Source organism: Cajanus cajan, chromosome 4 (genome assembly GCF_000230855.2).
Source record: "Cajanus cajan strain Asha chromosome 4, NIPB_CcT2T_4, whole genome shotgun sequence".
NCBI classification, from domain to species: domain Eukaryota; kingdom Viridiplantae; phylum Streptophyta; class Magnoliopsida; order Fabales; family Fabaceae; genus Cajanus; species Cajanus cajan.
In genome coordinates this window covers 4,552,937-4,569,861 of record NC_138520.1, presented here as the reverse complement: position 1 = coordinate 4,569,861, position 16,925 = coordinate 4,552,937, and the positions used below count along the sequence as shown (strand labels likewise).

General features: G+C 33.9%; 2 protein-coding genes across 2 annotated transcripts; one reads left to right on the top strand and one right to left on the bottom strand.

Annotated features, from left to right (window-relative positions):
* Positions 1 to 467: 467 nt before the first annotated feature.
* On the top strand, positions 468 to 2,436 carry LOC109816643 (cysteine protease RD19A). The gene is made up of 3 exons (XM_020381718.3): positions 468 to 1,191; positions 1,545 to 1,791; positions 1,966 to 2,436. The coding sequence occupies exons 1-3, from the start codon at positions 535 to 537 to the stop codon at positions 2,241 to 2,243; spliced, it is 1,182 nt and encodes a 393-aa protein (XP_020237307.2). The 5' UTR covers positions 468 to 534; the 3' UTR covers positions 2,244 to 2,436.
* Positions 2,437 to 2,627: 191 nt separating this feature from the next.
* LOC109816658 (V-type proton ATPase subunit a2) lies at positions 2,628 to 12,140 on the bottom strand. The gene is made up of 18 exons (XM_020381733.3): positions 11,846 to 12,140; positions 11,604 to 11,648; positions 10,738 to 10,860; positions 10,545 to 10,652; positions 10,123 to 10,233; positions 9,865 to 10,032; positions 9,466 to 9,603; positions 8,286 to 8,393; positions 8,021 to 8,128; positions 7,762 to 7,910; positions 6,045 to 6,198; positions 5,813 to 5,973; positions 5,508 to 5,714; positions 5,240 to 5,423; positions 5,052 to 5,135; positions 4,772 to 4,959; positions 3,319 to 3,378; positions 2,628 to 3,229 (listed from the first exon to the last, which is right to left on the bottom strand). Exons 1-18 carry the CDS (start codon positions 11,987 to 11,989, stop codon positions 3,022 to 3,024), a joined length of 2,448 nt encoding a protein of 815 aa, XP_020237322.1. The 5' UTR covers positions 11,990 to 12,140; the 3' UTR covers positions 2,628 to 3,021.
* Positions 12,141 to 16,925: the final 4,785 nt, after the last annotated feature.

Here is a 16,925-nt window from a genome sequence, read left to right as displayed (position 1 = left end):
ATATTATGGAGAATTATCATTATTATTTATCTAGACATTATTATTTTTTTGTTATTTTTGTCTTTGACTCTTTTTAAATTTGAATGTATGCATTTTTAAAAAAAATCTTATCAAATGTCAAAACTCCACAAAATCCCACAGAATCCATTAAAATCTTGATTTAAAAGTCTTGCAGAATCCATTAAAATCCTGATTTTAAGTCTTATGAAATCTTGCAAAATCTTAAAAGTCATGAAAATCCTGCAAAGTCTTTTAAAATCCACATAATTTTTTTTAACTTAAAAAGTTCTTTAAAATCATAATTCAATGCATCCTCCTAAGATGTATATTCACTGTATTGAAGACTAAAGAAATATATTTTTTAAATTTAATAAAAAAATTTAAAATATTAATTTTTGAGAAACTGTGAAGAGAATAAGAGGACCGCCTGGAACTGATGGGCTGAGGAGTGCAGTGATTAGCTTGGAAACTCCAACCCCAATAATGGAGAAACGCGTGTCTTAATGGCATTGGCTACTTCCGTTTACGATATTCATGGAGGAAGAGTTCATAAAATTCCCCCAAAGGCCAAAATATCCATCCCCTTTTCTCTCTCACCTTTCTATTCCCCCAATGGCTAATCCTTCACTCTACTTTCTCTCCACTCTCCTCCTTTTCTCCGTCGCTGTGGCAACCGCCGACCGGATCGGCGACGGAGAAGACCTTCTGATCCGTCAAGTGGTGCCTGGTGCGGAGGAGGACCACTTGCTCAACGCCGAGCACCACTTCTCCGCCTTCAAGACCAAGTTCGCCAAGACCTACGCCACGCAGGAGGAGCACGACCATCGGTTCCGCGTCTTTAAGAGCAACTTGCTCCGAGCCAAGTCTCATCAAAAGCTCGATCCTTCCGCCGTCCACGGCGTCACAAGGTTCTCCGATCTCACTCCGTCGGAGTTCCGCAGCCAGTTCCTCGGCCTCAAGCCGCTCCGTCTTCCCTCCGACGCTCAAAAGGCTCCGATCCTGCCGACCAACGACTTACCTACCGATTTCGATTGGCGCGACCACGGAGCTGTTACTGGCGTCAAGAACCAGGGTTCGTGTGGATCTTGTTGGTCATTTAGCGCCGTAGGAGCGTTGGAAGGTGCTCATTTTCTCGCCACCGGTGAGCTAGTGAGCCTTAGTGAACAACAACTAGTGGATTGCGATCATGAGGTTAGTCTAGATAAAGAATCTTCTCTATTTTTACTTTCCTATTTATGCTTCTTCGATTCGACCATTAGATTTTCTGTGAAATTATTGTATGTGCCACACTGCCTCTTGATAAATTCACCAATTCATTCTTCATATGCATGCAAACATATAGTATAATTGCCGTGCTTGGTAAATCGCATGATTTGATTATTGTTGTGATATATTGTAACACGATGTACCAATCGGTGGATTTTGATTTTTAGAATTTGAACCCAAGTTCCATAGGTAGGAAGATGATAAAACTGGCCACCTACGAGGTCTGGTTTGGATTTTGCAAAAACATTGAGAATTAACGTTATCTACAAATTTCTCAGTGTGATCCGGAAGAGCGTGGAGCGTGTGACTCGGGCTGTAACGGTGGGTTGATGACAACTGCTTTTGAGTACACACTCAAGGCTGGTGGACTAATGCGAGAAGAGGAATATCCTTACACTGGAAGAGACCGTGGCACCTGCAAATTTGACAAGAGCAAAATTGCTGCTTCTGTAGCTAATTTCAGTGTGGTTTCCCTTGACGAAGAACAGATTGCTGCAAATCTGGTGAAGAATGGTCCTCTTGCAGGTAGCTTGTTTTCTGTTGTTTTCCTAACTTCTCTAACCCTTCCCCCAAAGGAAATGTTAAAATTTTAGATGATTCTTTCAATTCTTTGATAGTCCCTACTCCCACCCTCAAAAATGATAAGATATATTGAATCGCGGATTCGAGAAACACTGACTCTTGCTTTGCATGGCACAGTTGGTATCAATGCAGTTTTTATGCAGACGTACATTGGTGGCGTCTCATGCCCATACATTTGCGGCAAGCATTTGGATCATGGGGTTCTTCTGGTGGGCTATGGTGCTGGTGCATATGCTCCTATTCGGCTTAAGGAAAAGCCCTACTGGATTATAAAGAATTCATGGGGGGAGAGCTGGGGAGAAAACGGATATTACAAGATCTGCAGAGGTCGCAATGTGTGTGGAGTGGACTCAATGGTCTCGACTGTAGCTGCTATACAAACTTCTAACCATTAAATATAATGATGCCGGCACTAGTATAGTGTGGTTTATGTAAATAATTTGCACGATGTAATGTTATCTTGGAGATAATTGCCAAGCTCATGTTTATGCTTTACTTTTTCCTGTAATTCTGTATGCTAGCTATTCTAGCTACTAATTATTATCCAACGTTATCGATAGTTATTGTGAGTAACCTTACTGGAAATAATTTGTGTCCCCACTATTAACATTGTCTTTACTGTACTTCTCGGCAAGAGAAATCTGCTAAAAGATAACAGGTAAGAATATAATACAAATAACAATAGCAGACAACTGAACGTCTCAAGATTTCAGTAATAAATTGTCTACCAGATTAATTTGACACGACAATGTGGTCTAGAAACAATAAGAATTCATGAGTGACAACAATTATATAAATTGATTGATCTTCAAAAGTGCTTTACACTATACACTTGATTGTGTAGGCATTTTTATACGCAATGCCTTCTGCACAATGGAAACCCTCAAATGAAAGTTACTGACTAGAACAGCCAATGGAATGGAGACTATTATTTTTCCTTCCTCATGCTGGCCATTTGGTTTTTAATTACAAATGTAATGTGTAATGGCCTACAAACAGGAAAGATAGATATTCTAGAGTCACTGCCTGATTTTACTGACTTTGGCAGCATATATATACACCGTATAACTACAAACTATGTGACATGTAGGGATAGCTTATATACATGCCAGGTTCTCGAGGTAAAACTGACATATTTCTATCTATATAAGATATCATATGGTATTTTCTAGCTTACAGGTCATCCTCATCCGTGAGTAATGTAAATGAAAACGGGAAAAACTTGTAACCATCTCCCTCATAAAATTTGTTCTGGAACTCTACCCAGTGAAGTCTCAAAGCATGCAAGAAAGCACTTAGAGTTTCCATTAACAGTAGCACACCAACAGTTGCACATATAAAAACTAAAATGCCAACAATGAGAATAATAGTGTTATCGAACCTGCATCAGTCACACAAACATACTGGGTTAATGCGTCTAATAACCTTCTTAATGGCCCACCACTTACACAACACAACCAAACAACTTACCCCCAGGCCAGAAGCAGAACTTTGTCATAGAAAACACTGGACAACTCTGAATGAGCAAGGCTGAACAAGATAAAAAAAACCGAAGAGAGAATTAAAATGAAAGGTATAATGCACTTAGAGATGCAAGGTTTTATAATGAAGGGCTGTGCTAACAAGTGTGTTAAATGTTGAGGAACATCAAATTTACACTAAATGCTTCTAATTGGTAATTACTTAAATAAATCAAGTGTTTAATGCCTTTTATAATTTCAATATATTAAATATTCTCTCTTGTAATAAAAGTATTCCTACTTTTTTAGGACACTAGGTGAATAAAAAGGTATGAAAACCTTGTAGAACAAGTAGCTGCAACAAATGCGTGGACGGCAATAAAACCATATCAGTTTTTGTCATTTAACTACCCTGATTAGTATTTCCAATCAAACAACCCTTGAAAGGACCAAAAAGGGCTGAATCTTGAAATTTGCTGATACAAAGGACAAGACAGTAGTGTTGAGGTGTCTTCGTCAAAGCTGATGATCATTTTGTCATCAAATCAATAACATATACATGTTAATACTAGCCAATATATAGATATCCGGACTTAACCAAGATGAAAGAGTGCTTTTGAATGGGTTTACTGACTGGTAAAGTTGTAGACGATTTTCATAGACTTTCATTTTCTTCTGCAAGTGGCTTTATATAGGTTTTATCGTGTCTTTCATGGTTTCTTCCATGACACAATGCCTAGATTTTCTAAATTCAGAAACTGGCCAACCACAAATGGTTTGATTCAATTACACATAGAGGCTGTTTGGACTACCTCTCCTTAGTTCTCTCATTATCAACAACCACTTTATTTTATATTTTAAATTTTCAAACATTATTCTGTCAAATAATAGCAGCTTAGTAATTGATTCCTATAGTTATCTTTTCTTATCTTTACGTAACAAACCCTCAGTATATATGTCGTGGTAGAATAATTAAAAATCTGATTATTCAATCCTTTTCTATATGGTATCAAGAGTCACTTGTGCTTAACAGCATTTTTTTTCCGGTCACCGTGTCTTTTGAAGGCCACAACACCACTGCAGTGACTAGCTCCTCTTCCTTGGTGGAATTCAATTTTGCATCATACTCCCTAGGCAATGTAATTCAATTCACGAGGTCACTAGAGGCTTTCTGCGATAATAAGATGATGTTTAGGTTTCCAATATATTCCTTCTAATATTTAGTCATTTTGTGTGAGGTTTCTTCCGTTCCTTAGGACTTAACAGGAATCCAAAGCCCACTGGACCTTATTCAAAGTACTTGCCATCTACGAATTGCAAGTTTATCAAAAAGCCTAAATTGTATTCCTAACTGAGCCATCACCTTTTTGAAAGGGGGAAACAGCAAGCCCATATCCATGTTGAATTTTGATTAATTGTAACAAAAATGCACAGAATTGCATCAAACGCTTTCAACTACCTACCTGAGGGCCCATAAACGTAGATATGAAGCTGTATTAGAAACAGCTCCAAGCACAAATTCTATTGTATGTATGAGTTGGTGCACAAAAACCTCGCTGAACTCAAACTCGTCATGGTCACGGGGAATACTATGCGACTCTGATTCGAGAGAGTCATCCGTAAGCAAAGAGTAAGATTGACCTTGATGCCTCTGCGGAAGCATGGTAATAAAAATTAGAAGGGAATTCAATAAAAATGAAAAAAAAAAAAAAAAGGAAATCAAAATAATAGTTTTGAATGTACTTCTTGATGTTGCTTCTTTAGGAGAAAGGGCTTTGGTAATAGCATCCATGGTACAGCAACTAGTGCCAAAAGTAGTAACACGAGCTAACATCAATGAAACAGTGGACAGTTCAGATGTGGCATCTGTTCAGTGTTATTAAAATAAAAAAAATAAAAAAAGTATCCACATCAAAGTTAAAATTTCTCACTTGAAGGAACTGCTGACCAACAAAAAGCTGGTTTTCACCCAAATCATCAGTCGGGCTTAGGAACATGTATATCATCACATGATACAGGTCAGCCTGTGACCCTTTGTACCATTTTATAATTATGAGGAGTGAAAGGTAGCCAAACAAGCTGTTTAAGAATATCATCTGGGGAACGAACTGGTACCTAAGGCATCATCGAAAAATCAAACAACAACAAAACCATACACCACAGATCACATTCATTCAACCAATTGATTTTCGCTATTACCAGATATTTATGTTGTTTTCGAAGTATTTTGCATTAAAATAACTCATTACGATTCCAAGGTTCATCTGGGATACTCCCAGCAGAATTGACATTTTCATCTTCAAAGAATTAAGAAATGGCAATTCACTCCGAGTACCATGCCATTTAGGATCCACACCAAATGGATAAGTTCCACGGACTTTTAATAAGCCTGTTGTAGAAGCATCCCTGAAAAAGGTAATAATAAATATTACACAGGCATATTTATAATGTAACCAATTAGTAGAAAAGAAAACTAATGTTGAATAAATTGTACTAATAACCACCTGCATGAAGGATCACGACATCCATAGGCAGATGGGCCAAATAGTTCAAATGGAACAGAGAAGAACTCGTTATATATCAACCCGGTATAGATTGAGAAGAGTGCCATCATGGTAATAACATAGCGTCCGCCGAAAGCCATTTCCATTATGTCTCCAAGTTTCTGCCGTTAACAGAAACACTCAAGAAAACTGAAGCTGGCATAAAATAGGAGGAAACGTTAAGATTGAATACCTGACTCGAAAATTGTTTCTCTCTGATTATGAAGTACAAAGCCGCCAGTAATAAGCATATGCCATGACCCCAGTCACCAAACATTACAGCAAAAAGGAATGGAAAGGTGACAATTGTGTATACACCGGGATTTGCTTCCTGGTACTTTGCGACTCTATCAATAGTAATAACGATTATTTGAGTTCCAGGCTGATTATCCGTAAATCAAGAAGCAACTAAGAAACTAGTTGGAAAATAGGAATATAAATTCACTGGTACATGTTGTTCGACAAGCCATGCAACTAAGGCTCGGTTAATAGATTTTGATGACATGATAAATGCCACCTAACACTTCGACAATATTATATATTATAGATTGAACTGGACGGAATGTATCCTAAACTTAATTACATAAAGTCCACATATCATCACTCTCAACTCTGTAGGAATTGAAAACCTATATTTAGATACACTTACACCAGTCTCTAGGTGACTAGCTATTCTGAAAGCATGTTCTACTTTAAATTTAAGATACATACATCATTTGAGTAGGAAATAATGTAGGATTAATATGAAAATTTTCGAGAATGACATAAATTTCAAACCAAAGGAGAAATTTAAGCATGATTCAAGGGTGTGAGACTGATTTTTTATTTATATAACTGTCAAGTGTTAACAGATCCTGATAATAGAGAGAAAGGATACATAGTAGGCCCAAACAAAAAACTTATACACAAATAGTGGAAAAAATAAATCATATATCAATGAAAAAGGGGAAAAAATAAATAAATAAACAATTACAATCATAAAACTTGACCAAACTAGTGAAAAACATTTAAATTTAAATGTTATTTGAAGCGAAATAAATGAAAAGAACCTTAGTAATAAAATAATAGTAGTATTACTTTTTTTATAACCATAGAATGAATCGTGGGCGTGTATTAATATAATTTATAGGTTTAAATATTCATTAGTACATTCATGTAAAGAAAAATATCCTTAACATATATAGTTTAATAAATTTTACCTTCTAATTTTATAATTTTTTTTTGTATTTATACAAATTCTATTTGTTTTTTCTTTTTAGTCCTAATCGTCTATTACTGTATAGAATACAAGGTAAAGTTTATGAAGTTATAGGTATTAAAAGAAAAGTAACAATAATATGTATAGAGACTAAAATAAAATATTTTTATTTATAAAGAATAAAAATTAAAGTTTGTCACATGTTAGACCAAAAGTATTTAAACAGAGTTTATACAACAAAAATCACCCCCTTTCTATTCTGTATCCTTTTTACCCTTACCAACATGTTGTCAATTCATATATTTTTTGTTAAGATGGAAGAGTTCAAGAGAATTATCATAGACGACATTTTTTTTTTCAAAAATAAACGTTCCTGTCAGCAAGTACGAAGTATATCACAAGTTAATGCGAAGTGCTTTCACTTTCTACAGTTATTCTCAGCTAGTAGCCATAACAAAATAAATAAACATTTTTTTTTGGTGCCAAGTCACTTAAAGCCCAAAAAATAAATAAACCAGAGTTATGCCGAGAAGAACCCATATAACATGAGCCATCACATTGGATTAAAATTATCATATCTTCACGCGTGATTATTTATGATTAAAATTGCAAGTCAGATCAAAATTACCTGCTAGGGAACCTTTTTTTTTTTTTTTTTATAATAAAAGTGAATGAATTTTGAAATGCCCATGCCGAGCTCTACGAAACTTACCCATAGGCATCTACAATTTCTTGAAAAGAAGAAGTGAATTTGTTTGTGCAAAAATAGGTAGGCGGTGATTCCTTTGTCTGTAAAACCTGAAATATCGCCCCAACTTGAGAGTTGCAGTCCATTGTTGCACGCTGCAATACTTTGTGAATCTGTCAAGTATTGGATCAAATTAATTAGATATGACAGCTAGTAAAAACCCCTTTCCATGCAGGTATATGCACAACATATTAGAAAGTAAATTGAAAGTTCAAGGACAAACCTGACTTGTCGCAAAAACAGGACACCAACCTTCTGCAAGGAGACATTTCTTTGTCACATTAATGCTAAGCATATTTAGAGTGTGATAAATGGATTTTTCCTTCTTCAACTATCAGTTAAAATTGAAGAAAGGAAATGTCAGCATTGGAATAAAAAATAATTGCAGAAGCTCAGCAACAAAGCTGAAAAGAGAAACATGAATCAAATAGTCTAGCATGTTTGTCAGCAATTATCCTTAGATATACTGGATACAAAATGAAACAAACCTGAAGGCTCCACCGCTCATAGTTATATCCAATTGTCTGCAATAGAGTGCTCCGGTGAATCTGTCCTGCATCAATGGTAGTCTTCAATTCTGAAAGTCTTCCTGAAACCTATCAAGGTCACAAAATGCAATAATTATTTCTTGTAGCTTATCCGTAGTCAGACTCAGAAGAATTGCTACTATGGGTAAAGTAGACCAACTACTGTGGGGATGTTGGAAGAAGATCACATCATAAATCCAGTCTCCTATATGGTGAATATCTTTACCAAACAAAATCATGGGATTGATTCAATGTTTTTGTAATCATTTCAATTAAGTTGGTCAGCTTTATCATAGTATTCTGGCCTTTGGACATGTTTTTCCCTTCACCACATAATGTAGAAACGTTTTCGCTTCGAATCACTATTTTGGAGATTCCCGATAAAAAAAAAAAAAAACAAAAACTATTTTGGATCAAACAATTAATCAAACATTTGGAAACAAGCAGTTGTGATTTGTGTGTAGTTGGGTTAGTATGCACATGCCTACCTATTTTTGCACATAATAAGAATCATTTGTGTGTAGTTCCTGCATTTTTGATTAATTATACAACTCCAAAATTAGTTTAATTAGTTATAGGAAACAAGTAGTCACAATAATATTGGATCAATTATTTGTATTTAGTTGGAATAGTATGCAACACTATTATGATTCCCCGTGAAAAAAATAAAAATAAAAAACTATTTTGGAGTTTGAAAAAATAATTAAACGACTAAATTAATGGTTTGTTGTTTAAATGATCCCATCCAAACGTGCAACAGCACTTTCATAAAATGGTTCACTTTAGTCATAGCATAAACACTATTGAACTTGATAAGAAAAATAAAAGCAAAAACAATTAACAACTAAACAACAACAAGAAGGTTGATCGAGATCACTGAAATTTACAGTTTAATAAAGGCTATTGAAGAAAAACAACACATGTTATCAGAAAAACATAACTGAACAATAGCTGTACGAAAAGTTAGAGAGAAGATTAAAGATGTAAAACATTGAAATACCCAAACTACATAATAAATATGTAGTTGATCTTATTAATATTTGACAAAAAAAATTTAAAGATACAGCATCTGAAGCATTTAGTTTAACACTTAACGACAATTGAAAGCTATGCACAAACATTAAGAAAAAATTACGTATACCTCTGTTATCGTCTGAAATTGTTTACTCAAGTCATCTGAGAAAGGATAACGATTTGCTCCAAAAGCATCACATATTTTCAGAATTTTACTTTTAACTCTCTCTCCAGAATAAAAGACAACAAATACATTTTTATGAACCTGTAAAAAGGGAGACTATGTCTTTATTGACCATAAAACACTAAGAAAGTAGAAATGACCGGTGGCAACAGAAGAGTAAATTTCCAGAATCAGAAAAGATAATTATATATAAAAATAAGTCAAAACAGCATCTTCTTTCATCTCTTTAAGTTCGCAGCTTTTTTTAAAAAAAAAGGAGGAACTGCGATGATCTAGTGCTCATGTTACATATCTAAATTTCTGCAAGAGGTTAAAGATTTAACTTTAAAAATTTAAAATAACCTTCTCTCCTGACAAAGGATCAAGAACAGGATGTTCAACCACAGTCTGTTTGAGAAACACATTTCCCCTAGTAGCACGAAATATAATTCTTTCAAAAGGAATTGATTTTTCCCTAGGAACAAGTCCACATATAAACCCCAGCTTAACTTGCTTTGTTGTTGTCTCCTCCTGAACATAAATTTAATAAGCATCATCGACAGGAGAAATAAAACAAAACTGTAAAGAAACAAACAAAAACTACAAAACTGCAACTTATACTTGTTCCAATAATAATGGGCTGTCAAGAGACCCTTCAGCACCTGCATAGACTTCAAGGTCCCTCTGGTGAGCTACAGCATTACTTCTTGCTGAAGAGAAAAACTCACCAACCTGACACGATAAAGCAAATAAGGGATTACCACTTTGCAGTTTTCTATCCAACCAAGGAAAGAAAAGAAAAGACCAAATATATATGTCACAATTCACAAGCCTAAGAATAAGTTTTTCTGTACTGACAAAATGTATGCAGCGAGACAGAAATAAATCATAATAATATACCAAAAATTAAATGTTTATACACTTCTATTTAAACACAAGCAAGATGATCAGCAAAGTTAGCCTGTTTATCAGAAATTATTATGGCATTTTTTAATCAGAGTAATTATGGCTTTTGTGGCATTGTAGAAGTTAGCAAAACATACCTTCTCTACAACAAGCTTATACTCTAACAGCTCATTGTAAGTGTGTTGCAACTTCTCATTATTTGCGTTAATCTCAAGTAGCTCAGCTTCAAGTTCTTGAAGTTTAACCTAGTCATGAGGAAAAGTTTCATCACATGATCCTGCGTTCTTGAACAGAAGAATAGGTAACAAAAATTTCAGAGCATGTAACAACCTCCAAACTTTCCAGATCATCGTCACGGTCTCTTGTTAACCGCGGCGAGGGTGATACCCCTGCTTTCATCATTTGTTCCTTAAACAGCCGTAGCCTACGTGCCATTTCCCCGCATCTTTTGATCTAGATGATAAAATGATAAATTTTCCATTCAGTAAATCAATTCTATAGAATGTGACATACTAGTATTAGTAAATGCTGTTATGAATTTTTTGAACTGTTAAAAATACAAGGAGTACCAAAAGATGGGATATTTTAGCAACATTGGCAATTTCCATGTTGCATGAAAAGCCAAAATTAATTCTAAAGCTGAAAGTTTCCTAAAAGGAAAGATACTGTCTAAGTGTCTGCCACTGAGCCTGAACAATACCTCTAGCACAAAAAGAGAGACAGCAAGAGAGAGAGAATGGTCTCATTATAACTCCCTTTCGGCTCTAACCTAAAATCTGTAGTTAAAATTAAATTGAGCACGTGTCCAATTAGTTCAACAAGCTATATTTACATGAAGGAGTTCTCTCGTGTGCCTAAGATATCAATAAACTAAAACAATTTTTCATCCGAGGCTGGCTCACAACAGATCATTAGACATCTAAAACACGTTGAGATCAAAACAAAAACAAATCTAGAATTCCATTTGTGTTTTCAACAGAAAAACTGCTCATATAGTAAACTGAAAAATAAAAAACCTCAATAAGGCGATGCATATAAAAAGCAAGAACACCAAGTTATTACGCAGTTTATCCGTATGTCATGGCACTAGAGAGTTCCAATCTCTTCGAGAACACACACAATTCATAGGCTAATAGGACTTTCTTTTTTATATGACATAATTTAAACGCAAGCGCGGATAGAGATTTGATAGGCACCTGAGCAGCATAAGTCCGCTGGAATGGGCTTTTATCTGCATTGAGCTGAAGAATCGAATAGATTTAAACAGAGATTTATCAATGTAAGAAACAAATAACATTCAGCGAGTGAGGGAGATGAAGCATCAAAAACAGCATTGAAAAAAGTGAAACAGAGCATGGTAAGAGTCACGGCAATTAATGCGGCTTTGAGAATGAAAGAATATAAAACGAGAGCGATGAGAATTTAAAAGGAGTCACACATCTTTGAATTGGAAGAGACCGAGATCGCCGAGGTAAGAAATGGATCGATGAGCTGCTTCGATTGGAATGATCAATTGAACCAGTTGCATGGGCTCCGACCGTAGAAGATCCATCGTGGGAATAGAACAACCTTCATTCACCATCTGGATTTCCAAAACGCACAAACACGGAATGAATGAATGAAAGAACGAACACCTGTGAGGCAAATGCTCTTGTTCTATAGAAAAAGAGTTCGTTCGTTTACAATCATCGCACCAAATAAAATCTTGCCGCTACTTCCAATCCGCGGTTAACAATGCTTCCTTTTCGTCCTAACGCTCGCGCGCATAAAAAAATAAGATGAAAAATAGTAATAATAATTTTATTGGAAAAATGAAACCAAAATCAGAAGTGTGTTTTTTATAGAAAATATGAGATTATAAAAATTATTATAAATAAAAATGGCTCGGGTGTGTTGTAAATCTAGTTTATAAGCTAGGTGAAAGGTTGTAAATTATAAGTTGAAGCTCAAAAACTAAAAGTTTTTAACCCATACAATTGATATATTTATTTATTTGATATTGAGAGTATGAGATTGATATAGTAAAAAAAAAATTGTTTCTTTTTAAGTAAATTAATTGGAATAAAAAATGAAACAAAAAAGGTTATAAACTATACACTAATTAAATTAGTTTTTTAAAATAAATTATAAATTTTTAAGTAAATTTTTCTATCAAACAATTTTATTTTGATCAAATTAACTTTTAAGTTAATAAAAATAATTCATATATATTCTCTAAATATCCTGCCAATCATGCTTTTATTAGAGAAATAAAATTTGTATTTTTTTTTTGTAAAACTAACTTATAAAGTAGTTAAAAGTTTGTAAATTGACTAAAAGTTTATAAATTAATTACAAAGTATAGAGTTGAAAAATTAGTTTATTAATGTAAAATAATATAAAATAAGATGTTATAATAATTATAAGTTACTTTAATCAACTTAAAAATTAATAATAAATTATAACTCTTAAAATATACTCTCATATCAAATAAGTTTGCTTTGGTCAAACAATCTTATATAAAGAAACTTAAAAGCTCATCAAATGTCATATTAAGCCACTAAGTTATTTATGACTCTTACCACCAAATTTATTATAAAAACTACCAAGCCATTAACCTTTTCAAATGACAATATATATAAACATTATATTATATACCATCATTGAATTAAATGAGTTCGTTACTTTTAATATTATTATTTAACATTAAATTTGATTAATAAATAATAAATCTATATTATAAAAATAAAAATATTTAATAAAAATATATAATATTTTTATATTCTAAATATAAATATTTAATCACATTTTTTTCATTTATTTTATTTTTATTTTTTAATACATCACAGATGTTATATTACTTATTTCAATATTATAAAATTTATATGTATAGGTTAAAAATATTGTAAATAATAAATATACTAATATTATATTATTTATTTTAATATTGGAAAATAAATATTTCAATGAAAAATCTCCTGTTAATTAATCTTAGTACTATTTTATATTGGATAAAAATAAAGATATGTATGGTCTTCAAAAAATATAAATTACATTCAATACTAGCTGTACAAAATAAATAAATAAATAAAAAATCTATCAAGATTTTGAATTGTATGTTATAGTGGAACTATTTAAATGATATGATATGCTTGATTAAAGAATGGCATAAAAACTCTTACACTATAACAGTATCAAGAAATATATATAATGAGATGTAAAAAATATTATTATAGGTATAATATATATATATATATATATATATATATATATATATATATAATTACACATAATATTAATTAATTTTGAATAAGATTTAATAATATATTTTATATATTATAACGTATATTTATACTTTTTAACTGTAACGACCCGCCACGGTCTCTACACTTAGTGGAATCGCACTACAACTAGTTAACTAAGAGAATATTAAACTGGATAACACATACATACAGGCATAAATATAAAGATCAAAATAATTAAGTTTCTGTATATAAAATATAGCACCATATATGTACAGTCATCCCAAAATATTCCTTAGTGTCGGTCAAGCACTGACAAAAAGAATGTTACCCAAAATGGTAACTCAAAATACGAGACTCAGCTCCTCGTCTCGCAACGATCACCTCTACTCCCAAGCTATCCCTGACTTGCTCCCATACCAAGTATGATCATCGCAGTTCCACCACATGAAAAACAAAAGGGTAAGCTAGAATTCAAAAATCAATAATACAAGTACAGAATAAAAATCTATACTACACATGCATCCCAAATCCTGTTCTTAAGGAACCTTTCATCTCAATCAATCATTCATTCATCAAACATGAAGTCAAACACCCCACTTCATCATGTCCATAATCATGCAGTAAATGCATCTCATGACAAATATCAATGCATATCAATCATCAAATGCGTCGTCACGCATACACCTAGGAGATCTCCATAACAATAGAGCTGTATAAGTGACATTCCATCCTACCGAAACCACCCCAACCGTTTTCACGCCCAAAGCGCCCGCTCGGTCACAGCTAAACAGGATATAATCCTCCCTCGGGTTTACTCGGATGATGTCACTTACACACTTGGAAGTCCAGATCCACCGTCAGGTATAGCACAGCTGGGTACGGGCTTACCACGACCTTGGCATGCATTAACCAAGTCAATTGAAGAGTTCGCCCACCGACTATCCGCAAGGATCCACGCACCTTCCCGAGTACTTGGTTAAGGGAATAACCCTCGACCTCATATCCCGCTCCAACACTAGCTAAGGACTTAGAGGAGACTCACCCAACCTAGTGGCCTATCTGAGCACCACTCTCCCAAATCCAGTGGCCTCCCAGAGCACCACTCTCATATATCAGTGGCCTATCCAAGCACCACTCTCAAGAGACTCTATGTGAGCTCTTCCAGTTCGAAAATATTTTTCCTCTCCTCAAGTCCTAGGCTAGACTCATGCCATAGGCATCACATGCAATCATGCATCATACATCATAATGGTCTGCCCACCATCATGATCAACAATCATACACATGTCATAAGACATCACATGTAATAATGCATCATTCATCATAAATGATCTATCCATCATTATGATCAATAAATATATTCATATTCAAACATTCATACGTATCATTACAAACATACATATGAATCATATCGCACCATACATACATATATGATCTAAAACTTTAACTTTAAACATGTCTAAGCATCAATTTAAAACAATTATTTATAAATATAATTACGCTTGGCGCAGTCAGCTCGCACCTAGCCTAACACCAACCCAAGAGCTCTGAGCTCTTCCACGCCTGGCACACTCAACTTGCGCCCGGCCTAATCCCATTGAGTTTGTAAACTCACATACATCCTAAATAACAAACATTCTAGCTTCCCTTACCTGAAGATTGGCTCAGATAGCCAAAGACTGAACAAAAGTAGAATTTCCCCTCGAGGCTTAACTCGGAACTTCAGTCCTCCCAAAACAAGCTTTCTAATCTAAATTTCAAGAAAAGACAGAAGGAGTTATTGATCTAGAGGAGAAAAGGAGTTAAACAGAGAAATTTGGGAGAGAAAGGAGCTCACTGACCCAGAGACCTTCTCTCTAAAACTTCTCTCTAGAATCAGAACTCCTCACGCCCCTCCCCCTCACCCCTATTTATAGGCAATCCGGAGAGGCCAGAACGGGCCGTTCCGAGCCCGTTCCGAACTCCCAATTCACACACAAAATCCACGCCCAGAACGGCCCGTTCTGAAAACAAAACGACCCGTTCCAGGACTCATCCGGAACGGCCCGTTCTCCCTCCGGAACGGCCCATTCTCCTTCCGGAACGGCCCGTTCTCCAACCAGAACGGCCCGTTCTCCCTCCGGAACGGCCCGTTCCCAACCACGAATTTCAGTTTAATTTAATAGCTTGGAACGACCCGTTCTAGATTGGGAACGGCACGTTCCGGGCTACTAAATCAACCACCATTTTATTTTTTTTAAACTACGTTACATTAACAATATACCAACATATATATTATTTACATTGTGTGAAAAAAAGTAATTTTTAATGACGCATATTGTATCATTATAGAGTATATATCACTATATAATAATTTTTTTAATGATATTAACGCATCAAAGTTTAGTGTGTAAATGTGTTGAGTTGAGTCAAGTATTTACAGTTTAGGGTTAGTTTATAAAAAAAATGAGTTCTTTAAATTTTCCAAATTTATTTAAATGGTTTGAAGTTAGGGTTGTTAGAAAAGTAATTTGAGCTTGACTATTTTGATTTATTTATGTTTGCTTTTACGATTTTTTTGTAATTTTTTAAAATTTATCGATTTACTATTTAATAAACAGTTTTAATATTAAGATGATAATTTATAATGTGTTGTATTATATATGTGAAATTTAAAATCTTTAATTAGATTGTTACATTTTCATAAACTAAGCTACTAATAAAAGACTCGTAATTTGTTGATTATGAATTTTAATAATCTTTATCTAACATTCCAAATTTTTAGAATAAATTAATAAAGAATTTTCAATTAATTAGATTACATTATGGTGATGAGTGTTATTAAATAAAATGGAAAATATTTTGAAAATAATTATTTGTGAATTATTATTTAATTATAAGAGAGGAGTAATAAATTGTGGTTAAGTTGTTTTATCAAAGGGTTATACATGGTAGAGTTTCCTATATATAAATTAGTAAGACTAGGATTTTTTCTCATAAATATTAACACGCACTTTTATGATCTGAAGAAGAGGGAGAAGGTAGATAGAGATGATCTCAGAGATCTGTATCTAGTATTTGGCATTTGTTGAGATAAGGGGAGAGTGAGAATCCTTACTCTATGGGATGGTGAGATTAACCCCCGATCTTGTCTTGTTTGTGTATGGTGCATGGGACAAAAATCTCAATCTTGATTAAAATTCATGATTCTTTGTTATACGTTAATCCTTATGTATTCTAGTTGTGATAATTGGTAGTAGTCATGTTTTAAAATTGTATAGTGATCTCTATTTGTGAATATATAAGTGTATGAGT